This window comes from Pseudorasbora parva, chromosome 12 (assembly GCF_024679245.1).
Source record: "Pseudorasbora parva isolate DD20220531a chromosome 12, ASM2467924v1, whole genome shotgun sequence".
In the NCBI taxonomy this organism is placed as follows: Eukaryota; Metazoa; Chordata; class Actinopteri; order Cypriniformes; family Gobionidae; genus Pseudorasbora; species Pseudorasbora parva.
In genome coordinates, this window is record NC_090183.1 from 28810566 (window position 1) to 28836456 (window position 25891).

The 25891-nt window shown below is 38.8% G+C and overlaps 1 protein-coding gene across 7 annotated transcripts in view; it reads left to right on the plus strand.

Moving 5' to 3' along the window:
- shroom2a (shroom family member 2a) overlaps nt 1–25891 on the plus strand; it is a 56341-nt gene that overhangs the window by 28149 nt on the left and 2301 nt on the right. For 3 of the 7 annotated variants that reach the window (XM_067459733.1, XM_067459732.1, XM_067459736.1), the window contains 7 exons: nt 11986–12105; nt 12295–14821; nt 15242–15324; nt 21730–22311; nt 22942–23511; nt 24468–24648; nt 24729–25001. In XM_067459733.1, coding sequence (XP_067315834.1) covers nt 11986–12105; nt 12295–14821; nt 15242–15324; nt 21730–22311; nt 22942–23511; nt 24468–24648; nt 24729–25001 — 4336 coding nt within the window. Of the gene's footprint in view, nt 1–7834; nt 8160–10880; nt 10983–11582; nt 11601–11985; nt 12106–12294; nt 14822–15241; nt 15325–21729; nt 22312–22941; nt 23512–24467; nt 24649–24728; nt 25002–25891 lie in introns of those variants that run through there. The other 4 variants (XM_067459734.1, XM_067459738.1, XM_067459735.1 and 1 more) reach the window with 4 other exon arrangements.

Below are 25891 nucleotides of genomic sequence, written 5' to 3' on the forward strand. Positions count from 1 at the left end.
TATAAATTATTTGAAAAGCCATACAATTTATTCTTCTGTTCGAAGAGCCATACAATCCAATAACGCAAGTACTGCAGAAAGCATGAGCAGTTATAGTATTTTAATAATCTAGCTGCTTGAATGCATAATATCTGAAAATAATACAGCACTCATTTGAAATAGAAACTGTTTGCAGCATTTTAAATGGGTTTACAGTACTATTGATCAATTAAATACAACCTTTACTGAAAGCAGAATCTCATAGTGATTACAACACCAACAATAAACATGAAGCGATCTGCTGCTGCGGAGATTATTTTCCCAAGGTACACATGAATATTGGTTGTTTGATTTAGAATTCCAGCCGTGACTTCACATACAATCCGTTAACGTTAACTGGCATACTGATGAGAGAGAAGGCAGTCATGTGACAGAGGTGTGTCTGGAATGATGTTTAGAGTTACTCACTTGTGACTGATTCAAAGAAATCTTTTTGTTTTAGGAACGTCTGCCAAATGGTTCGTCATGACCTTGAATTCTCTTGTGAAACTACGAAAGAGAATGTGTATTGCTGTGATTCCGATTCAGTCATTTGTTTATTCTGTAAAGTTTTGTTGATTGTTCATTTACTATTCTCAGAAACTTTGAATGGAAAAAGACCTCAGGAGAGCAAGTTTAATTCATTATAGTTTATCGACAAAAACGTTTTTTTTGTGTGTGGCTTCCCCCCCCCCCCCCAGTTTTTGTCTGTCATGTGTTTGAATGCCTCATTGACATTATTGACCCTTTTTTTTATATTATTATTATTATTATTATTATTTATTGCAAAATTAACAAACAAAACCATTCACTAAGGGACCTTTTGTAATAAACGGATCATCCAGACCAGAGGCCAGTACTTCTTCTACAGCCAGCTCCTCGCACAAAACTACTACAGCCACCTAGTGGCCAAAAGTCATAACACAATAATGGATTGTGTATGAAAGCACAAAAGGGTTGTCTAACTAACTTTTTTTGGAGCTTTTTGAGAACCCCCTGTCTCAGTACACTTTCAGTGTCACTAGTGTGAGTAAAAAAGGACAATGCAAAGATAAATCAAAGATCATTTTTGGGGGGGAACATCCCATTAAATGCAATGTGTGCATGCACAACAGTTGTTGGATTTAATTGTACTTTATACTTTAAAATACTTTTATTTAAACATTGAATTGATCAAAAGTGTCAGTAAAAACATTTATATTGTTACAAAAGAGCTCAAACTTTCTATTTATCAGAGAATCCTGAAAAAAAAAAATCAGTTTTACAAATCTGAAAACTGCATTCACTATTAAAAATAATAAGACATTATTCTTAGGCACCAAATCAGCATATATGAATAATAATTTCTGAAGGAACATGATGCTGACAATTCAGCTTTTTCTTCACAGAAATAAATTATATTTTAAAATCTATTCAAATAGAAAACAGCCATTTTACATTATAGTAATATTTCACAATATTAATGTTTTTACTGTAATTTTTATCAAATAAAATCTGCTGTGGTGGTGAGGCTTCTTTAAAAAATTTTTTTAAAAAATCTTACCGAACCCAAATCTTTGAACAGTGGTGTTATGTATTGTCTCTCTAAATATAATATTTTATATATTTGGCTGGTGAACAAAAGCGTCAGTTATTTATACATTGGAATTGTTGATGGAATAATCCTGAGGTGATCAAAACACCCTTTCATTTTTTGTATCACACTTTGTGGAAACACACCTTCTTTAAAGTATCCTTCCTCTTGCAATAGGCCAACTGTCAGGATTAATTGATGATATTAAACGGTTAGTTCACTCAAAAATGAAATTGATGTCATTAATGACTCACCCTAATGTCGTTCCACACCCGTAAGACCTCCGTTCATCTTCAGACACAGTTTAAGATATTTAATATTTAGTCCGAGAGCGTATGCAAATGTATGCACACTTTACTGTCCATGTCCAGAAAGGGAATAAAAACATCATCGAAGTAGTCCATATGTGACATCAGTTGGTTAATTAGAATCTCTTGAAGCATCGAAAATACATTTTGGTCCAAAAATAACAAAAACTACGACTATTCAGCATTGTCTTCTCTTCCTTGTTTGTGTTCAATCCTCAAATAAAGATTCAAACGGTTGTCAATCAGCGTATTGATTCATGATACCTTTCTGGACATGGACAGTAAAGTGTGCATACACTTGGATACGCTCTCGGACTAAATATAAAATATCTTAAACTGTGTTCTGAAGATGAACAGAGGTCTTACGGGTGTGGGACGGCATTAGGGTGAGTCATTAATGACATCAATTTCATTTTTGGGTGAACTAACCCTTTAATGATTTCCCAAGATGCAGCTGGAATGGGTTCCTTTCTTTCATTGGGCATTAATACAGACTTTGGTTGCAGCATTTTTCTTAAAGGATGCCTAAAAGAGGACATTAACCTTCCCCTCTTTTAGTAAGCATTCAGTTATTTAATAGCATCTAAAGGACTAAATATTTCGGCTACAGGATGTAGTTTAAATTTCAAAGTAATGCATTATGCAATGGACCCATCAAGGATGTGTATTCCAGTGTACTGGCTTCACTGTGTCTATACCTCTGCTCAAAAGAGTAAAATATCTGTGTGGCTATAGTGACCAGAGCTGTGTCACTCTGGCCTCAGAATCCAATTATAGCTAGTAAACCTCTTCTATGGCATTAACTGAAAGAGGATGACTTGAACTTGATCACCACAGCAGGGGTGGAGCCAAGACATCTGCATATGATTTATAGAGGTGCTCAGTGATCCAGTATAACTGTTTTCTTAATTTCACTATGTAACATTTGGATTAGCACCACCTAAATGCCAAAGTGGATTTTATTTAGCAATTTCATGTGGTGCTAATCGATGATTCACCCTTTTTAAAATGATTTGTGGAACAGTCCATTGGCAAGGTGAGTTGACACCCGTGGGTTAGACACATTTCATTAGCATTAAAGGAAGAGCAGCTGTTTTCACAAATACTTTAAGGAAACATAATCAAACACGGATAGCCACACCGATGGGAACTGGCCTTTAAAGCAAAGCACATCATGACTGAATCAAACCAGGTTCTGTAGTGGGCTCAGACCTTTTGATATACAGGTGTTATTGAGGTATGTAAAGTGTTGACATTTTGCCATACTTTTCAAGTTTTGTAGTTATCAATGTCTAGATTTCATGATTTAGTGAATGATAAAGTACAATATTTTACTATTTTATTGAACAAGTCATGAAACAAATATTTGAGAACTGCAGGTGGCTTGGCTTTACAGGAAGCAGCATCAAACAGTTGTTTGGACAAGCTCAGTGCTAGGGATGCACCGAATATTCGGCAACCGAAATTATTCGGCCGAAAATAGCCAAAAAAAGCACTTTCGGCATTCGGCCGAATAAGTAAAAAGGCCGAATAATTTTGGCCGAACAATGACGTTTTTAATGACGCGATCAAAAAGTAACCCACGTAGAGTAAGAGATGCGTGCTTTATGCAGCAAACATGTCAGCAGTGTGGAAGCACTGTTTAGTGCTGAAATTTAGTGCTCATGTCATCGATGAGAAGAGGAACCGACTTTCATGTGAGAAAGCAGAGAAGCTACTTTTCATAAAGATGAACCTGCCACTTTTCCTGAAGAAGTAGGCTAAGTAGGCTTATGTCTAAGACAGTTATTTATTTGTTGTGGGTTCATCCACATTTTTTGCACTATTTAATGCACATTAGTTGTTGTAGACATACAGAGTTACATTCTTTAAGCAGTCAGTTATAGGCCTAACATAGGCTATTCAAGAAGGGGGGCTTCTAAGATGGCCAAATAAAAATATATTTTTTATTTTACTAATTATTTATTTTAAGTTATGTTGTGCTTAGTTTGTATAATATCTGCTGGAATGTTAAAAAAATTCAGTGTTAAATAAATATTTTGAAATTGTATTTTTGTTATTTGATTTATTTCTCTGAAAAGCAACACAAAATAGTAAAAAGCAAATTTTTACTATTTAATTATTGTAATGGTAAAAAAAAATTGCCAAATAAATGGAAAAAATGCGAAACACCGCGTTCGGTATTCGGCCTTCGGTCTTCGGCCAAGCATTTCATTATTATTCGGTTTCGGCTTCGGCCAAGAATTTCATTTCGGTGCATCCCTACTCAGTGCTATAGTGATGAGATCTCTCTGAATCTCTGTTCCTTTATTCTGGTTGCTATGACGCCTGTTACATCACCAGCATGTGAAAGTGAAAGGTACATGGGAAAGGTGATGAGGGATTCATCTGCATGAATCTGGCTCCATCGGTAGGGGAAGCTGGGAATGGTTAGTTTTGGCCAAAAGTTGGTTATGGTTGGGTATGGTTTACTTCATTTTTGGCTTAGTCTCAACACAAATCAGCTACATTTTTCTACTAAAAATCTGTCATTGTAAAATTACTGATGAAAATTGTGATTCACTTATGCATTGTGATTTCTTTCTTGAACAAGTCTGGGTTGATCCATTCATAAAAGTCCTGATATAAATTTTGACATATGATGTAATCAAAATTGACATTTAACACAACTTTTACAGAATTTTGATGATTTTCTGATAATTAAAATATCCGGGCTAATCACTGGATTCAAAAGTTACACATTTTAAACAGTTCAGTTCACAAGAGTTCACATGTAACAAGGTTAATGTAACAAGGTTTGTTATCAGGTGAGGAGGTGGGAACCGACAAACATTTAAACACTTTAATTCTAAATAATAATAAACACAAAATGAAACCAAACGTGGCAGTCCCTCACAGATGGCTGCCACACACACATAAACAACACAACTTAAAATCCAGGCCTGGTCCTCTCTCGTCATTCACTGTCAAGTCCTTCATCAATCTGGAGCTCCTCTGTGAGACACTCAAAACCCAGTTAAAAAGAGATTGAAAGATGAGGAGAGACAGCTATGAAAGAGGGGATAGAGGGGAAAAAAACCCTCTATCTTCAACCCTCTGTCTTCAACCAGCAGAGAGGCTCTCACTCATAGTACCATACAATGGTACTGGACACTTGGTGGACGGCTTGATACTACTCTGCCTCCTAGCGGCCGGCGATAGCTCCTCCGGTATGGTGGCCTGGCAGCAAGCTCCCCATTACCTCGCTCTGCCTGTTCCTTCCCATCATGGCGGATGGCAGCAGGCCTGGCCTCTGGCGAATAGCGGTAACTTCTCCTCACGGACAGAAGCTACCCCACCATGACCCAGGATCATGGCAGTGAGCTTTCCATCCCACCTGTAGTTCCACTGCTCCAGCACCACTACCTCAGTCAGCCACTGGCAGTCAGTGCCGCGATCTCAGTCAGCAGCGAGGCCTCTCTGACAACACATCCCTTCTTCCTCCTGGGTTTTGGCACCAATGGAACAAGGTTTGTTATTCAGGGAATATGGAGGTGGAAAGCAATGAATGTTTAAACACAAAACCAAAAGAAAATCTGCACCCCTCATGGACGACTGCCACACACTTAAACAAAACTTAATGTAAAGTCCAGGCCTGGCCCTCTCTCATCCTTCAGTGTCGTCACTCCTCCTTTTATCAATCCAATGCTCCTCCTTGAGACACATTTGAGACCGGTATGGTGTGCAGGTGACGCTCATTAGCAACCATGTCACTGGTCTTGCACTTGTTCTCACGGCTCTCGGCCCATCCTGCTTGCCACACTTAATAATTGTAAGAATTATTAGTTCTTGTAGATATGCAACAGGTTTAGGTAATAGATGTCATATCTGTCTTTTATGGGCGTTACTGCTGTTTTAGGTCTTTGATGAAGTCAAAACTTAGCTAACACACTTTTATATTGTGATGTGCAGCTTTATGCTCGATGAGCACTTTTTTTTACTTCAAATATTTCTACATTCAACTATCAAACCAAAGTACAATAGGAAGGATTTATAAAATAGTAATTCAGGCAAAGTAAAGTAATTAACCTTAGAGACAAAAAAAGGTAATGTGCTTTGTTTGTTTGTTTTTTTATTTGTTTTTTAAAGAAAGCAAGTCTCTTTTTTTCTTCTTTTTTTCAAAATGTTTCCTTCTATAAATGCACGGATAGCTGTTTATTTAATCTCAGTAAAATATCACACTACTATAGGCTAATCCCTGGACTATGAGTATTCGGTCTAAGTCTGTGATCAGATGTCGATCTACAGGTCATATTAAGCCTCTTGGAATGTAAAACTTTGCACAGAAGGATTCAGTCTCCTGTGCTAACTGTTTCCAAGAAATGTTGGCATGGAGCAATGAATTTAGAGTCCTTTGCTCACCTTCTAAGTCTGATTACTGTGCACCTTTCTTACTTACACTGTAAGCTGAGGTTAGATCAAGGGCATCCTTAATCACATCAACATGCAGGAAACCTGGCATGACCAAGCCATTAATTTCTTGTTAGGTCCATATAGTAACGCATAGTATGTGTAAGTTTAAGGAATGCTTTATCCTGACATATCTTAGTACTGTTCACCCAAACAAAAGAGACACGGCTGTGAACCCAGCGGGGGGCTAGACGGCTATTGGTTCTTTGGCTGGTATGACATGCAGCTCAGGAATGTGCCTGTCATTACAGGCACCTCACGGTTGGCCTCTCCTGGCCCTGTATTAGCGGTTTGATTGAGATGCGTTCTAAAGAAGGTCTTTGTGCAGATACTCAACAGCCAAATGAATAACTGACTCCCATGCAGCCAAATCTGTCTCGCTGTCCCCTTGTGTCCAATATTACATTAAATGAAGTGCAGTTTCCTTTAGAGGGAACAAAGACAGATGGATCAGATAAGATGGTTGGATTTAGCGCTTAACATCTGTCCTTAAACACTTATTCTTGTCTCCTTGAAAAACAAATAAATGGCAAGATGGTTTAAGAATGGTTTCTCTCTCTGAAATAAGATCTTTTAAATTTAACAAATCTTTTTACCTTTTTGAGGCAGCAAGAAAAATGCAACCTTTATGGGAATGTTAATGCCTAGGAATGGACTCCTGTCTGGAATGCATGGATGAGAAGTCATCTTACAATAGATCATTGTGAAAGATTTCTTAAAGCCCGCCCATCAGGCACAGGCCAAAACAATTCTTCTGTAATCTTCTTGCTTGTCACCAGACCACTTGTCTTGATGCCAAGAAAAGTTTTAATCAAGCTCAAAACTTGGTAGGTCAAGCTCTAATCACAGTCAAGCTTCACTCTCTAGAGTATGCTGTTTGCGAAACAAGCGGGTTGATTACTTGAGATCTCGAACCTTGCTTTAACCAGATGTCCTTTTTCAGAGCTGAAGGGATCTACTGGTCACATGATCAGTTTCGGGGGTTGGGAGGGGTTATTGCTTGAGGTCAACGGTCATGGTGACGTCTAGGGGCGTCAGTGAGTGGGAATTTGAAAACTCTTGTGTCTTGTAGAGCCATTGTTTAATATTCAGTGCTGGACCAATCAGTTTATCGAAATAAATTAATTTCTGATCTGTTCATATTTTAATAAAAACCCCATTTTTTAAGTATAATTCTGTTGTTGTGTCTTTCTTTGGTTTCGCTCCACTTGACAAACCAGTGCACTTTAGACTCTGCAAAAATCAACCTGTTGCCATAGTAATAGAAGAAACAGAGGACCGCTGCACAAGAGGGGTTCAACGAGAGCATTTGGCCCACACGGGTGCTCATTAGCATACCATCACTGAGCCAATAGGGAAACAGAAGCTGCTAGATTGCTTTAAGGAGACTGGCTGTGACAACAGCCCCCTCCTCAATCCCTCCCCCCTTACTTCCCGGGGAAAAATCACCATAATCCCTGTTGAGATCTGCCCTGACTGCAAGTCACACAGGCATGGACGTAGATATGAGAGTGTATGTGCTAAGGCTCGTATGATCAGATCTCTACATGGGGTTCCTCAAGGATACCTTTTTCTGTACTCTTTCATATGGAAGACGTGGATGGTTGAAAAGACTCACACTGCGGTCTGGGACTGGCCATCTATGGAGGGCCCTTTGTCCTGGCCTGTCTTTGATGTGAACGTGGAATGCACTGCCTGGGGAGTCCACTGGAGCAAACCCGGTCTCTCAGTACCATTTCATCCATCAAAGTATCTCAAAGTCTGCTCTTTTTTTGGGATCTGTTTGGCAAACTTGCTTGAGGGATTGTTTGGTGAGTTTACATCTTGCTGTCTGTTTTAGTCTGCTGTCTGTCTCGCACCTGTTGTTGTTCTTTTGCTTCTGTTTATCTTACTATATGTTTAGTCTTGTTTAATTTGATCTGTTCGTGAAATCTGCGCTTTGATGCAGCTTGTCCCTCAAATGACTCAGGCCATGTGTAAACGAGTAGATGGTATGTGAAAACTTGACCTTGTGAAACCTGTTGCATTTATCTTTGCAAACCAAAATCAACCTTTGATGGTTTTCAAACACTATCAGATCCTGTTAGTAAGCAATAGCCTTTTCACTTTCAAAAGCATGCTAATCTTTCATGCAGGCGTCTTTTAAAGACTTTTGCATGTTGCTTTGCCCTGTGAATAAGATTTGAATGTAAACTCTTTACCCAGGCTGATTTGCATCAGAGCTTTGGATTGGTTGTTGTCTTTTCAGAAGTGATTTGTTTGTTTTTGAACATGCCTTGTTCTGAAAACATTGGTGGGGGATTTTCCCCTCCGAAACCCCCTCCTTGGCCTCCATTCCGCCTGGGCGCCGCTGATTCAGACCACTGGCATATCTGTGCTAGACCAGCTGTAGCCCTGACAATACATCTAATAAAGAGCGTCATTAGCATCTGAATAGCCAGCACCATGTGTGGCGAGCACATACACACTTGAAACTTTTGCACAGGAACAGACAGCATCATTGAGAGAGAGCAGAGGGTGTCTTTTGGCCACTCTGCTCATAATTTGTTGTTTAATCCATTCTGCTATCTGCTATCTTTTAAACCTGTGATGGGGATGTACATCTTTTGTTTCAGACAAAATAAGCTTGGTTAACCAAAGGTGGTTTAAACAAATCTTTTGGGGTCAAGGATATTTGGGTTAGCATAGTAGTTTTTAATATTCAAAGAATGTGTCTTACTGTGTTACTGGCTAGAGGATGACTGGCACTTGACCTCATGGTCTAATGGAGTAGCACTGCATGTCTTTCTTTGACTGTTATTCTAACCCCTCCAGTGTTATGGGGAGTCTTACAGGCTTGGGTTTTAGACCGTTGAAAAATCTCGAAGATGGATTTCTGTTTTTACAATCCTATCACTAAACTCAACAACTGAATTTCAGAAACCACAGGAATGTTTTGACTCTCAGAACTTTAAGGTCACAGGTCAGGTGTGGGTGGACTCTTTAGCTTGGAGAAATACTGAGGAATGTTTCATGCTAAACTCGCTTATGCAAAGCATGTGACATGAATCTTTTAAACATCACATGCACAGACCCTGGAAATAGGTTGCAATATTTGATTAATTCACTTATTTTTTTGTCTTTTTCTCACTTTACCCCTTTTATGGCATACCTTATCACTTGAAATGGTAGTGTTAAACATTATCCACAAGATGTCTCCCTATGTCCACTATTCACACCAAGCGATTGTTTGTATGTAAGTTGCAGATTTCTGGCTACATTCAGACTGCAGGCAAATGTTCGCCAAATCCGAATTTATTTATTTGTTCTCACAGGTGACTCAGATCTGTTTTTCTAATGACAGTGTGAACAGCACAAACCGCATGGAATCTGATATTTTCAGTTCTGATTCGTGCTAAATCCGATACAGGTCAGTTTTTTTGCATTCTGAACAGTCATATCGGAATTTACTTTTAAGTCACTCTAGAGCAACATTTGTCACATTTCTGCGCTCATTGGAGTCAGTGTTACAGTGACAGCTCTTTACAAGCCAAACACAAGGAATTGTATCATTAATGTTTTAAAACTTATTTTTTCTACAAAAATATATTTACCTGCACTTAAATTGGTAGATCACGCTAATAATAAACGCATAATCACTCACTTTTAATATTCCCCAGGTTTACTTCCGATGACAACGTGCTGAAGCACATCTGTTTAACGTTCTTCTGCACATTCGGGTTAGTTCAGGAGCATGATCTGTTCGCACTGGAATCTGATATTGGCCACATTTAAAACAATGTGAGCAGCTACAAAAATCAGATTTGAGCAGTGAATCGGAATTGAATGCTAAGATATGCTAAGCGTGAACGTAGCCTCTGTGACCTGTTGCTGAGGCAGGTTTCAGTAGCTAATGTAAATGCCATGTAATGCCTTATTGCCATGTAAATGCATTTAATTGCATTGTATTTTTTCATAATGATCTCTTAATATTCAGCAGAGAAGTTAATTGTGCCTGCACTCTTGCAGGAAATGAATCAAACTGACTCTCTACATGTTCCGTGTTATTGGCAGTTTGAATATTTATGCCAACCATTGTGAGGCCGTTAAACCTGATGAACCAAGTTGAATTTATGTAGATTTGTCAACTACTTTTTTTGTTTGTTTTTTGACAAGATTTTGTCCTTTTAAATGCTCTCTCATTGCTGGCACTGGTATGTTTCTGAATGACCTTATGGCTCATTTATGTGGATTGTCTGTTTTTCCAATTTATTTTCATACAGTATAACAGCTTATTATAACTTTTTGTGGTTGTTTTGTCTGAATTGGTTATGTTTTTTTATGCAGGGCTATATTTGTGTTTGTGTTCTTGCATATAATGTCTGACTAATTACAGACAGTGTTGTGGCCCATGCTAGTATGTCTGTATTTTTCCATCACAGACATGGATTTTCATGTCTCCATTTGGATTACAGCAGTACAGTCCCTGTCAAACTTTTCTGAACTGGAAGATTCAGACTATATGTGTCCCTCCCCCTTTTAACTCCCTTCAGGAAGATGAAAATGGTGGATATTGTAGCACAGAAAATGCCATCAGAGAGCGACGTGCATATGGCCCGGAACTTTCTCACGAAGATTTTACGAAGTTCCATGAGGTATCGTATCAATGTATCTACAAGAAAACCCACATCCTTTCCTGTACCACCCAGTCTAGTAACGATGATCTACAATCATATTCCTTCCATGGTCTTGTGATAGAATCCATCAGAATTTTCCATTCATTAGTTTTCCACCTTGCATACTCTCTACATTCTTCATTCAGGGTTCCCATGATCATGAAATGCTTGGAAATATCATTGGATTTTAAAATTGTGATTTCCAGGCCTGGAATAACTTGTAATATTACAAATTAGGAGAATTTGTAAGCTGTCCTAAATGAGTTGAAAATAAGACATTTTCTCTAAAATATTTATTTGTAGGAAATGGCAAGTGTAATCTCAATTAAGTAATTTTTTAAAAATCCTTATCCAGTTGGTATTATTGGTCAAAGATGTGGGAACCCTGTTCGTTAGTTCATGCAATATTGTTTTGAGTATAGGCTTCATCTGCAAGGGTTCAAAAACGTATGAACTGATGAATAACGTATAAAACAATGTATTTGACTTCTTACAAGAGCCTCTGCTTAATTGTTGTGGCGATTAAATAACAGTTCATTAACAATTATATATTTGTCTATTTCACTTCATGCATCTCAGAAAGAATCGATTTAAAGGGTATGTTACTGTGGTATGAGTGTTGAGAGAGTGGACCTGTGGTTACAGCTATTTTAATTTGGTGTTTGCAGTTGTTTGTTAGTCTTTTATTTGTGGTTGACAATCGAAAAACTTTGTGTTGATGGTGAATGACTGCAACATCGGCATGCTCACAGGCAACTTTTCTGTCTCTTGCCATGATCATTATACTACTCCCATAATCATCTACCATGTTTTGACACTCTTCTGTTCTTCAGAATAGTTGTAGTGGTGCTTGGTGATCTGTGTTTGCCATTCGTTTTACAGCTGTTCACAAGCAAAATTTTATAACCTTGTTTTCTAATTTTTTCCTTTTCTGCTCTACCTATTTCTCTATCCTTCTTTCTTTCCTGTTTGCTGCCCACAGGAGAAATGAACCCATGAGCAGACCACACTCCTGGCATGCCACCAAGTTCAACGAGACCCACTCAGAAGCCAAAACTCAGTCCACACCCTCACCAGTCTGGCAAACAAGAAATGATGCAAGGTATTTGAAAGACAGACAATAATTTGTTTCTGTCTATATTGCTTCTTTCAGTAAATGATTAGTAATTCAAGGCCTCTATTTTTCTTTTTTTAAATAATGCATTGTACAAACTCTTCAAATTGTTTACTGCAGTTGCATTTGCTAGTTTATACAATCTAAACACTCTTTACACATGTTTGTTTTTCGTAGTTCATTCTCCTCTGAACTCTCAACTGACTGGGAGCAAACAAATCTACAGAGAGTATCTGATCAGTTTAGCTCTTTGGGGAGTATGGACAGCCTAGAGCATAGCTCTCATCCCTATCCACCTGGCTGTCTTTCTCCAAGCAAGTCCAACAATAACAGCATTGAACATTTGGGTGGTGGTAAACGAGACTCTGCATACAGCTCCTTTTCTACAAGCTCAGGAACCCCAGATTACACACTGTCTAAAAGTAACGCTGCATCCACTGAAAACATGCTGTACAAAATTAATCAGTGGGACTCAAGTGGCAGGCACAGCAATGGCAGGCATAGCCAAAACCTAAACGAAGGTGTACGACAAGATGAGAGGCTTGGATACTTACAGCATCTCTCAAGTACAGGTAGCCATGAGATCCCAAGAGCTGAAGAACAGCCGGGCACTCGACATTCAAGCTCTGGAAGAGTTAGTATTGGACCTGTCTGGCATGTCCCAGATATTAAGAAAAACATAGTCTCCTGTACCCCACCTCCCACTCCACCGACACGCAGTGATAGTTTTGCAGCTACAAAGGTTCATGAGAAGGGTCTGATCACAGGTACCTCTGAGGGCCTTGGTGTTCATGCCCAGTTAAAGCCACAGGTGAAAGCATTACAAAAGGCTGGAGAAACCTATGAAAGCGCTCAAAGGTCTCACCAAGTCATTGAGACAGGTCTTGAGGGTCAACGCAATTTTAACCTGCCATCCAAAAATGATTCTTCAAATCCTTGCATTTCATCCAATGCCCATCATCAATATTCCAACTATATGTCTTCAGACAAGACATACTCCCTATCAACCACAGATGTCAGAGATAGACAGCCATCTTATGCCCATGTTCCATACCATCTACGTCAGTACAGCGATGAGGGCACTTTCCACGCTCAAACTAGGACAGTGCCAGCATTGAATCCTCCATTCAGTGGCTACTTTAGCAGTATGCAGGAACTACCCACAAACAACCACATGCAACTCAACAGCCAGAATCAAGCCAGAAGGCCAGCTACATCACTTTGTGGTCTTTTTGGTGTTACCTCTCACCATGTCACTCAGGGAATGACACAGGTTTCTTTAGTGAGAGTTGATGACTCTAAATCTTCTGCAGTCGCAGAAATGTCAAACAATGGACGGGACAGGATGTCCATAGGTTCTCAAGGAGGAACTAAAGACCACTATTTCCCTCCTCAGTCACAGCACCATGATATAGATAATAAGGACAATAATGCCTCCTTTAAACAAAGTGACAGTCACAATCGTATTTTCTCTGCACCTTCTAATTCCTTGAATATGCCTGATTCAACAAAACCTTCTGAGCTGAGGGGGAGCCAAAAGCATCACTATATTTCTAGCTCAGATGAGCATTCTGGTAGTTATCCCCACAGTAAGCAACCTGAGCACAGGAGAAATGCTGTCCATCTCCATCTTAAAGAATACTCACAACAACCTCTTCCTATGAAAGGCGAGTCAAAGATATGTCCCCAGAAAACCCCTATGCTGTATTCTCTTGCCCAAGAGCGCAATGACATGGATGACTGTCAGGATGAGATCAACAGTGAAAGTGCACAGCAGGAAACCCTTGACAGTCAGAGTGGCAAACAGGCAAGACGGAGTGACCGTTTTGCCACCACCTTGCGCAACGAGATCCAGATGAGAAGGGCCAAGCTTCAAAAGAGTCGAAGCGCTGCCACTTTAGAAATTCCGGCTGAAGCAGTAGAAGAGGCTGCTGCCTGGAAGACCACTTCTCCCTCCTCGGATGGCTGCTTTTCTAGCTCTTATAAAGACCATCTGAAAGAAGCCCAGGCCAGAGTCCTCCAGGCTACATCTTTTAGACGAAAAGACCTAGAGCCAGTATTGTTTGAGCATCCAGGCACCGAGGGTTCAACTTGGAAGGACACACCTCCACTTCCAAGTGTCTCCGAGGTCCCACCTGGCAAACCCACCTCAGGAAGTAATCAGGTGCTTCGCATTGGTAGCCGCAAGCGGTTTTCTACAGAAAAGAAAGTTCGGTCTTTTTCTGAACCAGATAAAATCCATGAAGTAGGGGCTGATGAGCGCTCCCCTATGCTTGACAATGCTGTACCCTTAGAAAATCGGCACAGATTCTTTGAAGCAACAGGAAAAGCAGCTTTCCCCAAACCTATGCCAAAGCAAAACCTGCAAATATCTGAAGACAACAGACTGTCCAAACCTGTAGGGATGTACTATTCTTCAAAGAGTGACACGGCAGGGTGGAGTAACAGTAAAAACCACCTTAATGAAGGTCAGGATGGCCCTCTCTCAGTGAACCAACAAGCTATGCTGGAACAACAGCGACTAGGTACATTTGCAGAGTATGAAGCCAAATGGAACACCCAGAGAAAGACAACTGAACCAAGGGCATCTGGACGATACCACTCCGCTGATAATATCCTTGATACAGGAAAGGAGGGACCAAGTAAGCCCACCTGTATGCATGAAAGATCTAGATCCTCCCCTTCTGCTGACTTCTATGGACAGGTTAGTTATTTCATATTTAATGAAGCCCTCTGTTTTTCAGGTGGTTTAATTCTGTTCTTATATCTTCTTATGGGGGTAAACTTGATAAAACATGCACTCTCAGAGTTTGTCCTTTATTCAGAAATTATCATAAAACAAAAGTGACTTGTGTTTCACATACAGCTCCAATGAATAGCAATGATAGCAATATAAAGGTTGGAACTTAGTCAAACATTAAACTACATTAAATTTGTACATTACATTACATTTGTACATTAAAGTACAAAATGTCACACCCTCAGACGGGAAAAGTAAGATCACATATGTCAACCAACCAAGCCAATAATTAGGATAGAGAAGTCTTAAAATAACAAAAGTTTACAGTAGAAATATACTAATACCTGAACAAGAAGATTAAGTTTTGTGTTATATTCATCCCAGAAACTTCCAGTTCAAGAAAAGAAGTCAGCTGACTGTTCCAAACCTGAGAAAAATCCCTCTGAACAGGATAAGAATAGTACAAGGTGAGTGCTGTAACGTATTTTTCCATTGCCTTGCAACTTGTTTAAAAGATAATACATACATTTAGTATGCTGATTGAGTATCAACGTCATTTTTTTTTTGTCAGATGTTTATGATACTCCTGGGCAAGATAATTATTCCCTTTGTAATGTAAATTATACAGATTCCAACAGTCCTGGCTGAGAGATTGTGTCAGTGTGTCAGTGAAACTATTCCAGTGCTAATGGCTCTGATCTTGGCCTTGTTGCAAACAGAAATCCACAGTTGGGCCATCAGTCAGCCCTCGCTGGGTCAAAGACAAACAGTAGACTCTTTATAGTCCTCACAGTCTTGGGATTTAGCCCAGCTGTGACAGCACTGCTATCCTCGCGGACTGGGCTTTTTTGTTACAAGGAGATGGTTTTGAGGTGTAGGCATGTGACTATGACATAGGAAGTGTCCAATCAAATCCATTCATAATAAGGCCAAAGAGTAAAATAGCAACCCAAATGTCATTTTGCTCTTCCCGTTTCTTCAAAGTGCTTTTCTACAGATTTTATTTGCCCTATTTCAGTCTTTTTACTCTGCACAAAGATAAGACTATTCAATATTTGTACTCTACATGTGCATTAGAGTAGTTAATGCATTTTATCCGGTAAGAATCATGAATGGTCGCCCTGTACTCTGCTTAGAAGAAACTTAATCCAATTCATAACACTGAATGTTCAGACATCTGGATGAAGGGCTTGTTATGTATATTTTGCCCTTGAATGATGTATTAAAATTGCACAGAAAGAAAGTAGCATCAGCTGTAGTAGTATAGATTGCTGTGCATAAAATTACCTCCAGTTACATTAGCAAGTTTTGAGATAATATATTTTCTTGTCTAGCCACTGAAACATGTTAAATTGATCCTGCAATCTTTCACTTGAGAGTATAGCAAATGTATTCTTTGAAAATCCAGATCAAGTCAAGTCACCTTTACTTATATAGTGCTTTTTAAAATGCCAGTTGTTTCAAAGCAGCTTCACAATGTTAACAGGAAAATAATGCAACAGAATTAGATTTGGACGCTCTGGTGAAAACGGTGATGTTATTTGACTAATTTCAATTATCATATAGTGTCAATGCGGGCAGATTAATAATATAGTGTAAATTTAAGTGTCCCCAACTGAGCAAGCCAAAAGCCAAAGATTGACGATGGCAAGGAACCAAAACTCCTTCAGGGCCAGAATGGAGAAAAAACCTTGGGAAAAACCAGGCTAATTGGGGATGCAAGTATGATTATAATTCTGGCAACATTACAGGTCAGAATTCGTATTAGATCAATAGATATTCGTAAGATTATTTAAAAGATTGGGAGTGGTCATGCCGGTGACGGGTTTAATGAGGATGTCATGTCGATGCAGCATTTACAGGGGGAAGTTTGATTGACACGGCCTCTGCAGACATTTCAGGGGTGTGTTGGTCATGTCCAGGCGCATGTCCACCATCTGGTCTGGATACGGCCTGGATCCGGCCGACTGCATTAAACCTTGGGATAAACAGAGAGACTAACATCAGCGTAGATGCCATTTTTCTTATGACGTAACGAGTACATCAGGTGTTATGGGAAGTGTTCCTAGTTCGGGCTGACCTACTTAATGCAGCCTAACCATCACTTAATTGATTTGATTAATATAAATTGTATAATGGAGAGCTGGATTGTATAAGTATAACGGATAGCTGGCTGGGATGTTATTCCATTTGCATGCAAACTTTTTAGGTGGGGCTCCAGTAGTATCCAAATTGGATATTTACTCTGTGTTTCAGATGTAATTTAGATGCAGATTGAAGTTTTAATTTTTTTCTGCAACAAATATACATCCCTAAAAGTCACAAACAGCTTCCAGTTATATGTGTAACAGATCTACCTATTTATCTTACATACCATCCTTCTTGTATTTATATATACGTATATATTCACATCTTTTAGGCATTTCAACCGTTGATTTCTCCAGGTAATTTTCTTACACTTCTAGGTGTAGACATAAGGAGTGGCAAACTTGAATAAGCAAGTTACCGCCAAACATCCATCATCCAAAGCCTTGTAAATTGCCCCCTATGAAAGGTTTTGTCTTGATTCTTGCTTTTAATTAAGGTGCTGTGGAGAGCAAACTATGAATTATACCATAGACCTGCATCTTCACTTCATAGCCCTTTGAGTTTTCTCAGAAATCGTTGTTTAAATGTCCAACTTCCTGTTACCCACCCAATCATTTAATTTATGTTCAAACAAACACGCATGACTCGATTATAAAATGCTGAAGTCCTAGCTGAAAAGTCCTAGCTAAAAGGAATAGGATTCTTCACTCCAGTAAGTGATATTGACAGTCTTCTAATGTTAAAAACCCCTTTTGCTACTGTTGGTACAGCTATTGTTTATTGATAAGTACATCTAGTGTGGAATAGATCCAGTTGGAAACATTTCAATTGAGGTGCAAGCATTTTAGCCCCACCCAGGAGAGATTACATATGTTCAGGGCTACAGGAAGCACCTGTCGCTGAGATGAGAACTCCCTATCATCAGAGGTGAGTGTGCTTGTATATGGCCAGCAGCAGGAGTAACTGGATTATGGACTTTTCTGCTTGCAGTTTTTCTGATGAAGTTTGAGTCATTTTGGGTATGTAAGGTATTTTAAGAGCGGCTTTAATGTTTTCTCAGTTTTGAGTCCTCAGTAAATAATAGTTTTCATGGCTTCATTTTGTTTATACGTGATGGGTAAATGCAGGTAGCAAAATTAATAGTAAACAATTTAAACGTACAGTTGCTTATCCACTTGCAGAGATGTGTCTCTCCATTAGACGTTTCTGGTACTGGTAGAACATGTTTTGTCATACACACTTTATCAAACAAGAAAAGTTAGCAAGAGACTGTGTTTGATTAAAGGTGGGGTGCTGTGTACAGAAGCTTACATGGTATTACAGCGGAGACGTTCCTGCATGCCAGTTCATGCTGAGATCAAATGCATGTGTTAGACATTGAAAGCACTGCCTCCTATTTGATTGTTACCAATGCATGCATGCTGTATTAATAACATCTGCATCCTCTTAAAGGTTCCGTTCTTCGCGATTCCATCTTTCAAACTTTAGTTAGTGTGAAATGTTGCTGTTAGAGCATAAATAATACCAGTACAATTATAAAGCTCAAAGTTCAATGCCAAGCGAGATATTTTATTTAACAGAAGTTCCCTTTTAAAGCCTACAGCGAAAGGCCGGTTTGGACTACAGCAGGAAGTGCAGGGATATAATGACGTCACTAGAACCGTTTGTTGACTAATCCTCCGCCCACAAGAACACGCGCAAAAAAAAGGGGGCGTGGTCTTGTTGCTCTCCCACGTGGAGAAGAGCGCGCATTCAGCGCTTGCATCTCCCCGTTATGGTAAGAGGCGGGAACTTTCCGGGCAAAGTGCGCTAAGCTGCTGTCCAATCACAACAAGGGAAGCGCTGGCCCAATCAGAACTCGTTATGTATTTCTGAAGGAGGGACTTCATAGAACAAGAAAATCATCAGGCCGTTTTTAGGACAGAGGAAACAGCACTGAAAAATACTGTTTTTTTACACGCGAAACATGAACTCATGTTATATTGCACACTGTAAACATAATCAAAGCTTCGAAAACACGCGAAGAATGGGACCTTTAAAAGTCCATACTCTATATTTCTGTATCTGACTCTTTTTTTCTGCTCTTTGCCAATTGTCTTGCTTTTGTATACTAATTTTAAAGAGGTTTTGGTCTGTAAGATTGTTTACTTTTAAGATTAATACTTTATTCAGCAAGGATACATTCAGTTGTTTAATAGTGACAGTAAAGACATTGTTACAAAATATATATTTCAAATAAATCCTGTTATTTTATAATCAGAGAATCCATAAAAAAGATAAGCAGCTGTTAAACAGTGTTTAACATTGATAATAAGAAATGTTTCTTGAACACCAAAGCTATGGAATGTCAAAGCTGCCAATATTAAAAATAAATAAATATACAAAGAAATGTTAAAAAGCACAAATAAATTAATAAATATATAAATAAATGTATAAATAAATAGAAATAGAAAAGCAAAAAACAAAAATGAATGATTATTTATACATTTATTTCCATATATATATATATATATATATATATATTATTTTATATATTTCTACATTTATTTATTTATATTTTTATTTATTTCCACATTTATTCGTGTGTAGGGTAATGAGGAGGGCGGGGTTTACCTCAGACATAGCAATCGAACTCGGAGTAGGCGAGAGCGACGCGTTGAGGCCACAGTGACACCTTGTGGTGTAGCCGAAACACAATAAGTATAGCCTACTGATGTTGATACTGTCTGTGATGACTTAGATGTATATGGCCAAAATCTTATATCACGGGTTTAAGTCATATCACCGTAACTGTAGCCTACTGTGTTGTCTGTTTTAGTTTCATAGTAAATGTATTGATTCCATCATACCAAATTTTTGGATTAACGCGACGTTCATACTTTTAATAAGGTTGCCCCTGGACATGAGTTTATGGAAGTAGGCTAAAGACTACCACTGCTTAATAGAAAAAACATGGTCTCGTTTTAAATGCATTGGTCAATATGCTTGCGTGGACTTCACTGTTGCCTATATGTGCGCTGCTTCCTTTCTGTGAGAAAATATAAAGCACTTCCATTTCAGAGTCCCTGTAATCAGATCTGTTGAAGGTGCTGTTCATGTTTGTTAGCCCAGGACATTTTACAACTCAGTAGGCTACAGTTACGGTTATATGACTTAAACCCGTGATATAAGATTTTGGCCATATACATATCTAAGTCCTTCATCACAGACAGTATCAACATCGGTAGGCTATACTTATTGTATTTCGGCTACACCACAAGGTGTCACTGTGGCCTCAACGCTTCGCTCTCGCCTACTCTGAGCTCGATTGCTATGTCTGAGGTAAACTCCGCCCTCCTCATTACTCTACGCACGAATAAATGTAGGAAGAAATAAATCCAGAAATAAATAAATGTAGAAATAATTAAATGTATAAATAATTAAATGTAGAAAGGAATAAATGTGGGAATAAATGAAAATAAAAATAAATGAAGAAATAAATAAAAGAATAAGTAAATATAAATGGAAATCAATAAATACATAAATATGGGGGAAAATGTATAAATAATTATTCATTTTTGTTTTTTTGCTTTTCTATGTATATTTATTTATACATTTATTTGTTTATTTATTTTTGCTTTTTTACATTTCTTTGTATATTTATGTATGTATTTATTTATTTTTAAAATTGGCAGCTTTGACATTCCATACAAAGCAGCATTTTAGAATGATTTCTGAATCAGGATCATGTGATTGGCGTTACGGCTGTTGAAAAATCAGCTTTGGCATCAGAGGAAAACATTTGAATACATTTAAATTTATTAAAGTAGAACATTTTAAAATTCTAATAATATTTTCTAAATATTACTGTTCTTGCTCTATTTTTGATCAAATCAATTAAGCCTTGGTGAGCATACTAGACTTCCAAAGACGAAAAAATCTTACGACCTTAAACTTTTGAACTGTAGTGTGTCTCTAACCACTGACTCTACTACACACTACTTTTTTTTTCAGTCAAAATCTCTTTCTGTCTCTTTCTTTGGAGCACAGCCACTGGTTCTATACACCCATGAGGTAATTCATACTGTAAAGGATGTGTGAGTATAAATTGTGGGTGTCGTTCTGTGCAGTTAGATTTTTTTAATTGGTATAAATGGCATAATTAAATTGGTTCACCAAAATTGTTATAAACCATACAGTAGAATCTCTACTAGTTGACACCTTTCTAATGTTGCATGGTATAAACATATACCATAAGACCAGACATTCCTAATAGATGTCTGTGATAGGTGTCTTGCTAAGCCTGTAAAAAATGTTTAAAAAAATGTATATTCTTTGTTACTTTATAGAGTGTTGTTATATTAGTGAGTTTTTCATTTTCCCAAGCTATTTTATTTAAGATATTCATTAAAACAAGGGTCTTTTTTTCTCTCCTTGCCCTACATAAATCTGAGTAGACAAGGAAGAGAGTAAAAATATAAACGAAAACAATCAAGATTAAGAAGGGAAAAGCGTTTTCTTTGCCAATTGCTGCAGGGGAAAGATCATTCTTTCTCCACAGCATGACAGGCTTGTGGGAACAGAAATATGCTGGGTATGACAGCCAGCCTGGGAGTTACCAAGGAGAGATGGTGAAATGTGGGAGAAATGTCTGCCTGCCTATCGATTTACGCTGAACACAGTGAGGCTTTGTGAACCAAAAAGGACATACATACAAAGTCTGGGCCTCTGTTAAATCATCTTTTGTTGTGTGTATTGGTGGATTGAGACTTTTACTTCAAAGCATTCCTCTTATATTTTCTTAGGTTTAATGAAAAAGGATACAGTGATCTCGTATGCAAAGAGAAACCAGAAGCACCTCCTTCAGCTTTGACTGAAGATCTGGAGAATAAGACTTTAGATCCTCCATCCAGTCATCATAAACCTGCACTGCATTTCTCTGACCATAGCACTCAGATTGAACCATCAGCCCTCTCCAAAAACAAGAGCTCTGTTCTTTTGCCCCATCTGGAGAAGTACAAATGCCCTGAGGGCACACCTCCTCCTCTTAGCAATTTTCAGGAGGTCCAGCCTGGATCACAAGGAGGAGTCTTGGCCTCACTCTCTCCTGTCAATAATCAAAGCTCCGCCTCAGTTTCGGCCCCCGTTCCCTGGAAGGGGTTGGAGCATAGCAAAGGGCCAATCGGGAAGGAGGAGCTACAACAAGAGCTTGTGCCTCCTCCCTTTCCACCTCCTCCCCCTCCCGCTGTCCTGCCCACCCAACAAACCGCTGGCCCTACCCAGCCCACCATGGAGGGGCAGCGTTCGCCCTCGCCCCAGTTTGCTCCCCAGAGGCTGACTGACAAGCCCCCCGTCTCTGTCTCTATACAGGATGAAGCTCCTGGAAGGTAAGACTTTCTGTATTTAGAGCTGTATTTCTGCTGTTCAGAAAATCTTTAAGGTCTGTTTTGGAATTCGGAGAGATTTCCACTGGCAAACCACAGCTGGGCTCCTCTCAGCTGCAATCTTAAAACCATCACTGGAAACTCTCCCTACAGCCCAGTAATTTAATGACAGCGCTTCTCTGACTGTCTCTTTATTGTATTCATGCACATACAAGGGCCTTATTCATATGTGCCCTTACTACAGATTGTCCATGTCTACTGCAGTTCTTTAGATCAGTTATAAGTAGAATACCACCCAGCCACAACTGAAGACTGTTGAAAAATATTTATGTGGCTTTATTTTTGCTGTTTTTGGTAAAATATGAGAACTGTAGTAGTCTTACTGTTTGTAGCCATTAGAAGTCTCTTCTATGTGTATGGATTTGGTCACAGGAACTGACAAAGATATTTTCCACATTGTTTTCTTGTGGGCAAAGCCTTTTAGCTTGAAGTTAAAGAATGTCATGCCTTTTCACACATGAAAATAGTTTTACTACCCTTGTTGTGCTTATGCTTTTGCGTAGTTACCTTATGTTGCATGTCTTGCATTCACCAGAATAACACATTTCTATGTTCATTGCTGTTGTTCACCAGGATGGATAAGGTTAAAGATGAGAACACATCAGTGAAGAAAGTGCCCATTAAGATTGTTCACTCAGAAAGTAACACTGAAAAAGAAAGTCAACAGTATCTCGACCTGCCCAGCGAGACCACTGTCAGTTCGCAAGAACCAGGAGTAACTCATCTTCAGAGCTTGGGGAATCCGGATCAGTCATACTCTCTGTTCTGTACCTACACCAGGCAAAAGGACCAGGGGACTGAGCCAAGAGGCACAGATATGGGCCCTCTGAAAGACCAGGGGCCACAAACCAACGTGAACCCGGTGTTCTGTGAGGTGCAGACAAGCCCTTCATTAGATCAAAGCAGCAACGGATTGTCTTCTCATCCCTTGCAGTCAGAGGACGATGAAAAGAGGAAGGAGCTGGCTAGAGACATAATGGACAAGGACAGGACCCTAGTGGACATTTTAGACCAGAGTAAGATGAAGACTACTATGGATCTGATGGAGGGTATTTTCCCTCAGGGAGAGCAGCTACTGGAAGAGGCCCAACATCGCAGGAAAGCTGCACCTAAACAGCTGTCCCCTCGTAACTCTGTGGAGAAGTCAGTATTTCTTACTTGTGAACCTACTATATTCCCTTTTCTTACCTCATTAAGGCACACGCTCTGTTTGCCAAGTTTGTATTTCATTATTTATTCTAGGAATTTACCATTAGGAAGAAAATGACTTCCTTTTTAATCAGGAAGTCAGGGATGTTATTGAGCCCTACCTACCCAGGTGGTTCTCATAAAAAAAGAAGAAGAATGGCATTTTGTGAATATTTAAATTGTAGTTTGCCCAATTCTACTTTCTCATTGAAGTTATGATTCATAAGCATGTTTTTTCTATATTGAAAATCTAGGGCACTAACTCCTCTAGCAAACTGGCAGCTTTTTGTGTAAATATGAAGTCATTGAAACAATTATAATAATTGAAAAAATAATTATTCTTAAAGGGTTAGTTCACCCAAAAATGAAAATTCTGTCAATAATTACTTACCATAATGTCGTTCGACAACTGTAAGACCTCCGTTCATCTTTAGAACACAAATGAAGATATTTTTCTTGAAATCCAATGACTCAGAAAGGCTTTCATTGACACCAATGACATTTCCTCTCTCAAGACCCATAAAGGCACTAAAGACGTCGTTACAAAGTTTATCTCACTACAGTGATTCTACAATCATTTTATGAAGCGACGAGAATAGTAATGCTAAATAACGACTTATATGGTAATGGACTGATTTCGAACGACATAAGGGTAAGTAAATAATGACCGAATATTTGGGTGTACTAACCCTTTAAACACTCCTCTGTCTGCTATTGGTAGGTCAGTCATGTAGTTCTGCGGCTTCCATCCCAAACTTGCGCCACTTTTTCCCATTTTCTTTTTAAATGTTGCTTCATGCTTTGGGCAGTCACAATTGTTTTATCCTAATTTTACTTGTTTTATACAAGTAATTCTGTAGTGTTTGGATCAGTCGGCTTGTTTCTGATAAAACTTATCTGTGGGTTCTCAGGAGAGAGGAAGACAGCATGGGGGTGGCTACTGCTTTAGTGACTAATTCAACCTACTACAGTACATCTGCACCCAAAGCAGAGCTGCTGATTAAGATGAAGGACATGCAGGAGCAGAGTGTGGAACACAACTCAGAAGAGGAGTTAGAAGAGGACAACGAAAATGATCTTGCCAACAAGAAGGTAGTCTACAAACATATTGTATTGTACAATAATTTGTTTTTTTTAAAATAATTTATCACATGACTTTCTTTTCTTTGCAGCATGAGTTGATTGATAGCCTCAGCAAGAAGTTACAGGTGCTGAAGGAAGCTCAGGAGAGTCTACAGGAGGACGTGCAGGACAACAATGCTCTTGGGGAAGATGTGGAGGCCATCGTACAAGGTGTCTGCAAGCCCAATGAACTCGACAAGTTCCGTATGTTTGTCGGTGATCTTGATAAAGTGGTCAACCTTCTGCTGTCTCTGTCTGGCCGTTTGGCCAGAGTAGAGAATGCCCTGAACAGCCTGGAGGAAGATGCTTCACAGGAGGAGAGGGTGAGAATGAAAATAAGAGATTGGAAAAAGCTGAATTGATGTTGTTGATTTCAAAAAGCACACAAATTGATTTTGATTAAGAGAGAACAAAATCAAAGCTGTAAAACTGTGATAACGTAAAAGTACCATGTAAGGCTGATATAGATGAAAGGTTTATGTCCAACACATGTCACTTCCAGATGTTATTATTTAGATAAATTTAGAGCACTAGACTCATAATTTCTCTAGTATAGACATCCTGAGACATCGATAACTGAGTACCATTATATAGGCTACATTACAGTTATATTTTATAGTACCATCACTACCATGTCATTTATATATGTTTAAATTGATGACCAGATAATTAAATTGCACTTACTTTTATATAGCATCATGTTTTATTTGCTTACACTACCTGAAACTCATCAGAAGTTTGTGTGTCTTGTATGTAAACAAGAAATTGTAAAGGCATTTAGAGATACAATAAATAATTGTGAATATTTATTTATATAAATACAAATATCTTTGTCACAATCAACCTGAATTCACCATACTATAAATATATACATCAACAGGTGTATAAAATCTAGCAATTGGGAACAACAACTCAAAAACTATATTGCCAAAGGTTCTGGGACGCCTGCCTTAACATGCATGTGAACTTTGACATCCCATTCTTAATCTGTAGGATTTAATATGGAGTTGGCCCACCCTTTGCTGCTATGAAAGATTAAATTCTTCCAGGCCTTCTGGGAAGGGCATTTATGGGAATTTTTGACCATTCTTCTAGAAGCGCATTTGTGAGGTCAGACACTGATGTTGGATGAGAAGGCCTTAGCTCGCAGTCTCTGCTCTAATTCATCCAAAAGGTGTTCTATCGGGTTGAGGTCAGGACTCTGTGCAGGCCA